Here is a 12,139-nt window from a genome sequence, read left to right on the forward strand (position 1 = left end):
GAGCCAGGGAAAATGTTTCTGAAATTGGATTCACTTTTTTGGGGACATTCAATTGAATTTATTAGTGGATACAAAAATATTGGTTCCATCGCCACAAAGTGCACACATATGGAGAATACCAAGACGAACCTGCCTGCCTGCCTCCAGTTGCAGCCCCAAAACAAAGTTCAAGTTCAGTGTGGACTCACGCCTGCCCCAAAAAATAGGCAACATAAATAAGCTGCACCCTAAATCCTTTCCCGAATGCTGCTCGCCTCCTTTTATGCATATTTGTTGCTCTTTTAATGCGATTGTGTTTAAATTTATAGCACAGCCAACAAGAGTGCAGCCCTCCTTGTCGTTGTCGTTCTCCTTTCTTCTTTTTTGGCAGTGCAATCAGAAGTGTTTGAGTGCCGGAAACAACTCGTTTTTCTTAACTGAGCAACACGTTTGCCTGCTGCCGCGACCGGGCGTCTATCTGCGCTGTTTGCTTGATATTATTATTGCTGTTGCAGCTCCCGCAGGTTGCATGCATTTCCACTTGATAAGCAAACATAATGGAGGGGAGGAGGGAAAAGCCGGCGCGAAGGCTGGCAAGAAAAATCAGCACAAGCCGGAAAATATGCATGTACTTGTTACCGGTAGATTTCCATTTTAGATGGCAATGTCGTCGCCGCTCCAACGTTGTTTGTATTTATGATTAGGGCAGGGCCCCAGACCGCCCACGTCCACATTTGTATGAGGAATAGCGCGGCCCAAAGTCGCGCCAATCTGCGCCACATGCAAACCAATCGAATGCCACTTAATTGGCTTTTTATGCGACACACTTTTTCCAGCGGGCAACAACTTTCCCGAGCCACTAAATTTCGATCAAGCGGGGCACCAGAAATGCAATTGCAATTTGCGAAAGCGGCAAGGACATTGCCATATTATTTTTATGGGTCGGTTATTCAAAAAACCCACAGAAACAAACTCTAAGAAAGGAGCTGCAGGCGAAGTTTTTCCTTGGCACAGCCCGAAACCTCAAACAATTGCCTGGGAGTCCTGGTCTGTGTGGCTCTGGCGTTCTCGAATTATTTGGTAGCACGAACGAAAGCCAAAGAAAATTATCTAAAGGTGCCTTCACACTTTTCCATTGCTCCAATGCTCCAATGCTCTTTGTCCTATTCGGAAAGTGTCTTCCTTGCGTTGAGTTTCGTTTTTTGCTTTTCTTGCAGTGTACTTTTTATTGGCGTCGTTTTTTAACCCACTCCTGCAATTTTCGCATCCAACTTGAGTAAGAACAAAACAAGTTGTTGATCACATAAAGCGGAGCCGAGTCGAGACCAGACCTGGCCAAAGGCAAACCCCTCGACCAGAAGCAGAGCCCTGGCAGTGCGGCGTCACTTCTTGTTTTCAGCATAAGTTCAAAGGTAGTACAAGTGGGCACGACATGCGACCAGAGGGGGCACGCCTCTGGCCGGGGGCATGGGCAAGACTGCCGCCAACAACTAAAACAAAACATTGACATAAAAACGTGAGCGCTGCTGTGGCTGCGGTTACAACAAAAGTTTTTTTTGCGAGTTGCGAGTGAAATGCCCTTGGAAAGTAGGTATTACAAATTGCTGATGAAGTCTGCTGGGAATGCTTACACGGCAAAGTGGGTGTGTCAGATTCGAGAAGAGCTCTCAGAATCTCAACGTATGCTGTTTAAAGGTTTTAAGTGGCTACATTTTTGGGTACAAAGCGATCAAATAAGGCAAAATTGTGGGGATATATTTCGAGAGTTAATTTATGCAATTGAAATAAAAATCTCAAATAATTCAACAGGAATTTGAGACCATATAAAACTCTAATTTACATTCGTGGCATATTTAGCTGTGTTGTAAATAAATTATTAATGCCATGCACTCAATATGTGTATCACAATCAAGCTCCTACTCCAAAAGGGCATTTCGTGTTTATTCAAAAAACTTGCACATTTTTCCGTACTTTGCGTTCCGTACCTACTATACGTATGTTTCCCATTTTTCTTGCTGCTAACGACGTTAGTTTGCTCAATTTTTTCCACCTTGTTTTTGCTTATTAGTACATAGTTTTATTTTTATGCGACGGCTGCACGAGTTTTTTCATATTTTCCTTTTTTAGAAGGTTGCTCTTACTCCATGGCTATGGCTACAGCTATGGCTATGGTTTTGTGTGTTAACTGGGCCTGTACTTGGGCCATAAATTTTTGAAACTTGAACGTAAATGTGTTCTATGGTCTGCATTGTTGATGTGCTGCTGCTGCTCCGCTGTTCTTGTTGCAGTTTTCTTCCACGAAAATGCAAAGCTGAAAATTTGCTGTGAAACAGTTTCGCTGTATTTTTTTCCTGTGCCTCTTGTTGATATGTTAATCGGGGTGTGCATGCCATTTTAATATTATTTGGTCGTTTGTTTAATTTTAACGCCACCGCGGCAATATTTTTTCGAATTTAAAAGAAGAGAGCGAGGGCCATTTAATTTTAATTACAAGAAGGATCCAAGCGAACTATGCCTGCCACAAGATATTATGCAAATCGGCTAACACCCACAAATATACGATACACGAGTGTGTACAGACACGGCTAGGTTCCCGCTGTCGCCACTGCAAACACAATCAAAGGTATGCCTCATATAAATGCCTCAAATTTTATTGTTATACGTGCGTGCGGGGGGAATCGTGCGCCTGCCTCTGTGTGTGGCGTGTGTGTGTGGCCATGTGTTTGTGTTTGTTAAGGAGCGTGAGACCTCATAAAAGGTGAAAGGCTGCCATAAACGCCTCGTACGGCTGTGTGCGTGTGTGTATCTCTGTGTCATAAAATGTGCGTAAAACTTCCTTGTGGCATTTATTGATAAAACGTTTGGGCAATGAATTTCCATTTGAAGAAAAGGCTTAAAGCTAAAATGAACAAATGCTATATGCGATGGAGGATGGAAGATGGCAGATGACATTGCATATTTGGAATGTTTTATCAGCGCATTATTCATTCGATAACGAACAAAGCAGGAAAGGAATGTTCAAGAATAACTAACGCAGCAGCCCTCGGGAGGATAGCAATTGAGTTAGAGAACACTAGACTGGTTCTATAATCTATGTTTATTCATAGGAAGATAAGAGAACGATCTGTGTCTTAATTAGAATTAAGTGCACAAAAACCCCCGACTATTAAGAGTATCTGTAAGATTGAAATGCCTGAAATTTCGGGTATAATCATGAGTCATCACAAAGATATATATTCCCACAAGAAGTGAGCACTTCATACACACATCTACACGTCTATAAGACAAACTGAAATGTGATTCACCCGAGCACACACCCACTCCGTGGATTTCACAACCACTTCAGATATTTCCAGGGACGCAACAGCCATAGCACGTAGGTTCCACTGGTCCAGATACATTATCATTATCGAACATCTTCTATTCTGTGTGCTATCGGCAAGTGTCAATGCCAGTTATCTGGCGTGAGATACAATTACCGACCGAAATTGATATAAAAGCAATGCTCAGCAAAAATGTCCCAATCGAATCGAATCGAATCGCTTTGCGTTGCGTTGCGTCGCGCCGCATTCCACTCGCAGTTTCAATTTTACAGAATACAGATACAGAATGGAGCTCCATTGGTTGTGTGGCACCACCTTGTCGCTGGTGCTGCTGCTTTGGGTCTCACCTGTCCGCTGCCAGGCGCAGTGCAATGCGGGGACAGCCGCCCGCCAGAAACGCATTGTCATACGCAGTCCGGGAGCGGGGCAGCTGGGCGAGTTGGACAGGTGCCAGTACCGGGTGGCGCCATGGAGCACCCAGGTGTGTCAAGTGCGCATCGATTTCGAGCGGCTGGAGCTGCCGCAGCCGCAGCTGAACGCCAGCACGGGGACAGTGGAGTGCGGGGACTTTCTGCAGGTTCAGCGCTTTCGCCTCTGCGGCCGCAGCAGCGGACAGCACCTGTACGTGCCCCTCCACCGGGGTCAAGAGCTGCAGCTGCTCTTCGTTCTGGCCACGCCGCTCTCCAGGCAGCAGTCCACGTGGCAGATGACCCTCACCCAGCTGGAGTGCCCCCGCGATTCACTGGCAGTGGCCAACGCCCCGAAGTCGGCGGTAGAGCAGCCCAGAGTACGCCCCTTTCTGCCGTTTATGAGTAATCTCCTGCCAAGGACCATTTTCGGCGGAGAGACGGGCATAGGCTCTGGCCAGGGTCCAGCCGCACAGCTCATCCAGAGCTTGCGCTCCCCTTCGCAGGCGGATCTGGAGCTGCTGGCTCCGATGGGCTGCGATCAGTACTGGAGGAGCCAGACAGGCGGTATCGTCAGCTTCAACTTCGCCGGCGGCATCTACATGCCCAGCATGCGGTACTCCATCTGCGTGAAGGGCGCGTTAGACAGTGAGATAAGGTATGGCAGATACAAAGATAATGATGATGAGTCACCGCTTACCTACATATGTAATCATTTCCTTCCCTCAGCTACAAGATCGAACACTTCGAGCTCTCGAAAACAGACGCCGACAGGGCCGGGCCCGGCTATGATACGGACTGTCGCAGCACTGTGCGAACGGCGGGACGCGTGTCCGACTATCTACTCATACCCAACTCGTACGTGATCAACCAGCCAGAACTGCAGCCCACTTACTACTGCGGCAACGGGATGGCGGGCCGGGAGCTCGTTGCACGTCCGCCATTTGTCATTCACTTCTCCAGCGATGCGCAGACAAGTGCATCCGAGACCGGCTTCCAGCTGACCTACGCAGTCCGGCAGTCGCAGGAGCAGCAGCAGCAGCAGTTCCAAGTGGAATTGTAAATGCACCCAAATTGGCATAAATAAAGCCGTAGCATTAACTAAATCAACGCACACAAGTCATCCGAAATTGACATTATTAAATGCCACTGCACTGATACGAATACCCGCACAATGCCGGGGCCGGGGCATGGTCACGGATTTGCCTTAATTAAATGGCAGCTCCGACGGCATTGAGTACCCGAATCTATATATATTGTATGGACAAATAAATTATGGAAAACCCAGTGGCATAAATGGCATATGCGGTCGGGGCAGGGCAGCTGTAATAGTAGCATCGACATTTGAATAGGAGCATATTTCATTTCATATTTGATTATATCGATATATAGTACCTCCAACAGCAATGTCTGACTGCAGGACAGATTTGGAATTAATGTCCTTCCAATTTGACAAATGCCTCACATTGGTTGAGCACTTCCAAAGCCAACAAATTGATTTTGAATTGCATATTCTCTATGACTTGCTACAAGAATGTTAGCAGGTTTTGTTCTACATTTGTAGAATAGTGTAGACATCGATTATCTCACGAGAATGTCTCTGTGAGCAAGGAATTTATTGATTTGAAATACGATACGAATTTTCCAAGATAAATCCGAATAAAAAACCACGAGCAAGTGTCAAAGTTGTCTACAACAAATTGCATCAGTTATATTTCCAATTTTATTGATGCCACAAAAAATATCTATTCGATCTATTTCGAGTATGCATCATTCAGCTGTCAGCACTTGGACGATATGATTCTAGTTTTGACAGGTTTTTGGGACCACCCTAAGCTCAGACCCGTCTACAAATTCAAGCGACTGCCGTGCACACGTGGATACTCGTATTTACATATATAATTGCAGACTGGTGTAACGTGTTTGGATATTCCGGCGGACTATCATGCTGGTGGAATGGGAAACCATCCCATTACCGTACCCATTCCCATGGCCATTGCCATTGCCAGCGCTATCCTTGCGTCCCTTTTCACACATGACTGCCGCAGCGGATGCAGAGGCATTCCAGGAGGGGACTCGCAGTGACATTTTGATGCCGGCACAGCTGCCACAATTGCCAGGCCATGTATTTTTAATGAAAGTTTAACAAAATTTCTGCGGTTTAAGTGCGAAAATGGTTAAATGCCCCAAAGGGCTTCCCCGACCCTGGGCTGCTGATCGATAAATTTTGCGGAAACGCATACGGAAGTGAAAAATTTGCGACTGAATTGATTGAAAACATTTGGCGGGACTGCAACAGCTGTGCATTAATACGAGGTCGGCAGGGAGGGGGTGGCAGGTCCCCCCTTACGCTGCAGGTGCCCCGCAAAACGGAAATAAAAACGAAAGATGTGCATGCAAAATTGTACCATCATTAAAGCCATCTGCGTCCACAGGGAGAGGACAGTGTAAAGTGTCTGGTAAACAGAATGAAATTGCATTTGCATCGATGACCCGAACACTAGGCAAAATTGCCTTTCAAATATGCATAGTCATATGCTCCCCGCCAGCACGATGCCGACACAATGTGATGCATACTTTCAGGCGGCTCCCAGCAATGCCACTGCCACTGCCACTGCCACTCCATAGAAAGGACCTTAAGGACCATGTTCTGCGTCCCCTTCTAATGTTTCTATCCCCGGGCAGATTGTTTTTTTGCCACAGCAGCAAAATATGCTTCAGCATCTTGGACTCATGGTCGGGCCTTGGCTTCCAGCCAGGGCCCACATCTTAAAGGCGCATTAAAGTCGAAAGCCATCGCCCGAATCAAAACTTGAGAGCACTTTATGATATCTTATCTGCGCCAGTGGCTTTCCATTGCAAGCGCTGTTTCGGGGCACTTAATGCGGACTTCATTGAGGCACGAAGCAGCAATTAAAGCGCTCGACATGCACACAAATTGGGATACACATTGTGTGGCAAAGCTGAGGCTTCTCCGCAACATAACGACTGTTGGCCTGGTGCAATTTTAATTGCGGAATATTCAAACCGCCTGCGATCATAAAGCTTCCCAAAAATGAGATATAATAAAACAATTCCCGCATTCATTTAAAGTTTGCACAATGTAGCGTAAATTTCAGATTTCGCATGTTTTGGTTTTGAATTTTCCCTAATGGTATATGGTTTCCATAGCAGTGGCTGTTCTCTAACAGGTTCTGATCTGCAATTGTTTGCTCCTTCAATTAGCCAGGAGTTTGAGTTCACTAATATATGGTTTCTGTACCATTGCCAGTGATTGTTTTCCTGTTTGGCGAATGCAAAGCTACGAAATGGAGATAAAACTGAAAACTACACGCATAAATACTGTTTGGCTACCCCGAGCTCCACCGAGCACAGTTTTTATGAACACTATACAGGGGAAAAAAAACCGTTGGATTCACTGGCAATTCGGGGATTTTTAAAATTGAATTTTTAAAATTTTTCAGCAACATATTTCGAGGGCTGTTGTTTTGGCGCTGGCGAGCAATGGTGTATGTTTATTTAATCATTTTTTTGTGCAGATTTCCCTTCAGATGCTGTCAACTTTGTAGCGTCCTAGCCAACGCCAAAGGCCCAGTGCAATTTTCGCTGCCAACAAAATGGAAAAAGATGGCATAGAAAATTACAGCATAAATTCTGCCAGAGTGAAAAATGGGGGAACGCAAAAAAATGCAGGCGAACGGCGAACGGCGAACTCTGGAGGCAAAGCTGCGGTTTCAACATTGTAGTTAAAATGTCACAAATTATTAATTGCCCACGAATTTATTTAGCGGCCGGTTCCTGGACATGTTCCGATTAAGTTTAACATAAATGGTTTACAGCGAATATGAGCCAAATATCTTCAGAGTTTTATAGAAATATTTCAACAGTCAATGAACACTGAAAGCAATTAAAAACGAAGTAAATTAACAGTTTCAGGGACTTAAAGCTTAACAAAAATAACAGAAATTTAATCATGAACACTTAAAGACTCTCCCATTTTCCCAAGTTCAAGGACTGCCCCGATAAAAACTGACCTCGTCATCTATGTATATCACGAACGCCTTATCTGTAGCTGGAAGACAAACATTTTCACTAACTTAAATGCCAATTAAATAACATTAAATTGTGCGAAAAATGAACCTTAACAAGCGGCTCTCGGGCCCAGGCTCCACCGAAGAAGTCCTTGAGCCGAACGACTGTCAACATGACAAAGGAAAAAATTAAGCAGCTAAACAGGGTTTTATAGACGGCCAACAGAAATAAACAAACAAGGCCATTGGAGTTGGGATCCAAAGGCCGAACCAGACCCAGAAGCAAACCGAATCCATAAGCCCAGGCAACATGACACTGGGCACACTCATGCTCTTGCCCGAAACCTACTCAGACTTGGACAACACACAAAAGCCAAAGCCAACAACATAATCTACGGGTTGTCAGCAGCCCAAAAGACCATAAAGGCCGTGTCCCACATTGGCCGAGGAGAGGTGGCCCCCTCCTAGTGGGTGGGCACCGCAGAGCAAACAAATTAGTATGCAAGTCAGGCAGCAGATTAGGACACCGAAGTTTTTCGCGACATAAACGGACAGCAGTCGAAGGAACCGGACAGCGGGCAACAATGGCTCTGAGCATCCCCCTCCACCCATCTCTCTATTTGTGCTTTCAAACACTCTTTTTTCTTGGCTTTGGGGATTTTGTCGAAATAATGAAGTCGGCCACCGACGCGATCTGTTGCTTGTTATGCTCAGCGGGGAAAAAACCGCACCAGCATTACCAAAACTATATAGAAAAATGTCCAGAGAGTGTAGTCCTTGGGTACTCGATTCGATTTGTACCTTAGATGGAGGTGTAGGTGGAAGCGATTGTGGGGAAAAGATCTATAAGTCCACCTTGAAAGTAGTACCATACTTTTGGTGTATGACTCTACCACGATCTACAGACTGTTTATCAATGAGTCACAAAATGAACCCAAAAATAAACACTTTCCTCTATTGTGGAGGCCTAGGTATAGGCATTAAAAAGTATAAAAATGTCAGTCAGTCTGCGTACCTTGACAACCTATTCTGTAAAATGAAATGCGGTTGTTGTTGGCCTGGCATAAAGGCCATGTGGCTGCCTGACAGACTGCTCCTATCCAAACGGTACGTTTTTTTCCCTCCCTTTTCGAGGTTGTTTTTTTTGGGGCGTTTGTTAAATTTTTCATTGAAAATTCCTCGCACAATTGCACATTGCTGTGGTTACTTGACGGGAGAAAAAAAAGGAAAATCCCCAAAATAGAAAAGGTCTTGAGCCCGAGCCCGAGATAGAAATCTTATCTCTTTCTTCGAATTTGTTTCACAGTAATTATTATTCAAATAAAATTGCTATTATCACACATTCGATGTCAACATGCAAATAAATGGGGTTTCAACTGGAACTACCATAAAGTGCGTAAATAATACATTTTATAAATATACGCCCGACCATAAATCAATTGTTGTCCAAAGATTTTATAAAGAAAATGTACCAAAATGCTGTAGCTGTAAACCAAATACAGCAATGAAAGCAAATTGAAGTAAATACTCGTGTGTTGACATCCGTTTTCATTCGGTCCTGCCCTGCCGGCAATTTGTCAGGGTTCTGGGGGGCGTTTTATGGACTCAATTTTGGAATTAAAATATGCCAGAATATTTGCCACATATTTGTGTTTAAATAAAGAACATTTGTTTATGTCCTACTGCATTTTGAATCAATAGCAAATAGCTTGAGGTTTGCAGTAAAATATAGATTCTTCTTATTTTATAATTTATAATATTTTATACTGCATTTCCTTTCCTTAAGCTTAATCTCATTTAGAGAATGGATTACCATGTATTGGCTTATTATTATTTATGCCAGCAATTTATTCTAAATTTTTACATATTTTAGAAACTGATACTCCAAGCTCAAAATTGTTGGGTTTTTTTCCGGGGAATTCTTAAACAATGTTGTGTGTTTTATTGCCTCGTTGCTTCGCCCCCTGTACTTAAGTTACGGCCGACACATAGTGGGACTCATATAATTTTCATATTTTCATACATTGTTTAACCTGAGCTCCGATCCGATCCGTTCCGTTCGGTTCGGTTCCCATCGTCCGAGCCCAAACAATGTGTGTGCAAAACGTAAGTTTGCGTGCTTGGTGCATATAAATTAGTCGCTTATAATATTCTTTTGGCATTTTTCAAATTTCCAGTCCGGTATTTGTTGCCCTGCCTTTGGTTTTGCCTGGTGAAAGAGTTCGTACGCCGTAAAGTATGCAGCTTACGTGCTCAAGGCCCTCGCCCTCGCACGTGGGACGGGCAGCACGAACGAAACAACAAAAAACAATTATTAACATATTAATAAATTTTAGCATATTTGAAAGGCCATAATTTTGTGTAATTCTAGATGCTTGCAGCTGGGCAACACCTGAACGAAATTGGATAATCCAGCCCCCCGGGAAAGTAATTTGAATTTTTTATGACCTCTCACCGTCTTTAAATAACTTTGAGTGGCTGATAGCTTTAAATACTCCGCAAATACTTGCTATGATTAGCGAGATTATCGCCGAGTACGGAATAACCAGTCTTATCGGTTCCCCCGAGTGGCGTCGACTTGTTTGTTGTTTGTTTTCACTCCCTCAATGGGTTCGGGCCTTTGTTCGTTGTGCCATTTGTGGTTCCTAGAGACGTAAACGCCCACCGCCACCATGGTGAGGCCTACGAGGAGAAAGGCTATGCCCGTGTATTGGCCAATTTGTGGAACACTCAAGGCGAGCTAAAAATAGATGACAATAAGTTTTCCTGGAGATACTCTAAGGACTGCTTACCTTAAGTGAACTTCTCAGATTATCGTCCATCTCTCCATGCAAGACCAGGGTAAAGAGGGGCGCATAATGATCGTAGGCCACATCTTTGAAGAAGCTACGAAACACAACCATCATCGTTGTCAGGAAATAGTACAATTAGCACTCACTCTATAGCCTCGTCGCGCACCACTCGCACACTAATCATCAGCTGTCCCCTTAGCTTCAGAGGTGCCCCCAGTGTGGGCTCCATTATCACATACATGGAGTGCTCCGAGGCATTTGGCTGCAGACCAGTCGTGTTCTCCCTGAACATGCCGTCCGTCATGTGGAAATGGGGATGTGACATATAGAACGGGCCGTGATAGGTGGCCGGAGAAAAGTCCAGCACGCCGTTGAGCGGGCACTCCCGCTGGCCCACGCAAAAGCATTTCGTGTCCGGCGACAGCTGTCCGTTGTCGAGGGTGAGTTCCGTGGAGACATAGCGCCAGGCGTCAATGCCATCGATGGTGACGTTCTCCGTGGGATACAGGTTTAGAAAGCGTCCTGTATCGGGCATAAATATAGAAGTGGGTCTGTCCCACTGTCGCTGCGGGGACCACAGCTCGCCGGTGCTGCCGTTGACCTTTCCGCACTCGCCCGAATAGTAGCCGGTGTGGTTTTTGCCCTTCCAAAGCAGCAGGTCTCCCATCCGGCTGCGATCTCCACGACCCGTGTGTATGGTGAAGTTTCCCTCGGCTGTCTTGGACTGGTTCCGCTGATAGAGCCAGCCGAAGGTGCCGCTGGGAACGGGCAGCAGCGGGGAATGCAGCTGCTCCACGAAGTCCAGGAGCTCGTTGTAGTACCCGTCGAAGAGCGATTCCCCGGCTGTTTGTCTTATGAAGGTGGAGCCACCCTCCCGATTGAGGGCAAAGTTCATTACCTTCCGAAGTACGCGTCGATACTTGCGCGAGAGAAAGGAAGCTGTCTGAAACGGAATGCGGGATTAGTGGCCTGACAGATGGTGGCATTGAGCCATTACTTTTCCTCTCACTCACCACAGCGGGAAAATCTGGGGTGACAACCACATCCTCGAGGGACCCATTCGATTTATCGGGCACAAAATGCCAAGTGCGTCGACCGTAGTAGGTCACCTCCGGCTGATCCCACTCCAGGTCCTCCTTCACTTTATAGTCGCTGAACGTATACGGTCCCAGTTGCTCAAAATTCGGCTTGACTCCCTCCGTGTTCAGGTCCTCCGGGTTGGTCCAGTTGAACAGATAGAACGTACTGTACAGCTGCATGGGCGCTGCGACCCAGCGCTTGTACATAAAGGAATCTGGGGCCAGCGGCAGCATTCCCAGTATCAACTGACGCGACAAGCTCGGCCAGGCGGCGACCAAGACTATGCCCAGGACAAACGCCAGGCCCCCCAGGGCAAAAACCCAGATCTTCTGCTGGCGGACACTGCAACAATTGCAGCACATCGCGACGGATCGAATTAAACTGAGGAAAAACCCACAGTTTTTGGCAATATTTATATATTTTGGCCTGAAATTATACGAGATTAAGATTAGTGGCAACTTGAGTTTGTTTAGAGTGAGATTAGATTCCGCACCGACCCCCCTGGGACTCTGCTGAAAGCCAAAAAA

The 12,139-nt window shown here is 45.6% G+C and overlaps 2 protein-coding genes across 2 annotated transcripts; one reads left to right on the forward strand and one right to left on the reverse strand.

Annotated features, from left to right (window-relative positions):
* The first annotated feature begins 3,496 nt into the window (after positions 1-3,496).
* Positions 3,497-4,828, forward strand: LOC108161511. The gene is made up of 2 exons (XM_017295788.2): positions 3,497-4,367; positions 4,439-4,828. Exons 1-2 carry the CDS (start codon positions 3,589-3,591, stop codon positions 4,770-4,772), a joined length of 1,113 nt encoding a protein of 370 aa, XP_017151277.1. The 5' UTR covers positions 3,497-3,588; the 3' UTR covers positions 4,773-4,828.
* A 4,232-nt stretch (positions 4,829-9,060) lies between these two features.
* On the reverse strand, positions 9,061-12,050 carry LOC108164226 (protein croquemort). Its single transcript, XM_017299856.2, has 4 exons — positions 11,546-12,050; positions 10,679-11,475; positions 10,533-10,626; positions 9,061-10,480 (listed from the first exon to the last, which is right to left on the reverse strand). Exons 1-4 carry the CDS (start codon positions 11,972-11,974, stop codon positions 10,292-10,294), a joined length of 1,509 nt encoding a protein of 502 aa, XP_017155345.1. The 5' UTR covers positions 11,975-12,050; the 3' UTR covers positions 9,061-10,291.
* Positions 12,051-12,139: the final 89 nt, after the last annotated feature.

Source organism: Drosophila miranda, chromosome 4 (genome assembly GCF_003369915.1).
Source record: "Drosophila miranda strain MSH22 chromosome 4, D.miranda_PacBio2.1, whole genome shotgun sequence".
In the NCBI taxonomy this organism is placed as follows: Eukaryota; Metazoa; Arthropoda; class Insecta; order Diptera; family Drosophilidae; genus Drosophila; species Drosophila miranda.

Coding starts and splice junctions, on each gene's coding strand:
- LOC108164226 (XM_017299856.2), bottom strand. CDS start 11,974: ATGTGCTGCAATTGTTGCAGTGTCCGCCAGCAGAAGATCTGGGTTTTT. Junction 11,476..11,545: donor CCCCAGATTTTCCCGCTGTG/GTGAGTGAGAGG, acceptor ATTCCGTTTCAG/ACAGCTTCCTTTCTCTCGCG. Junction 10,481..10,532: donor ATCTGAGAAGTTCACTTAAG/GTAAGCAGTCCT, acceptor ATCTATTTTTAG/CTCGCCTTGAGTGTTCCACA.
- LOC108161511 (XM_017295788.2), top strand. CDS start 3,589: ATGGAGCTCCATTGGTTGTGTGGCACCACCTTGTCGCTGGTGCTGCTG. Junction 4,368..4,438: donor GCGTTAGACAGTGAGATAAG/GTATGGCAGATA, acceptor TCCTTCCCTCAG/CTACAAGATCGAACACTTCG.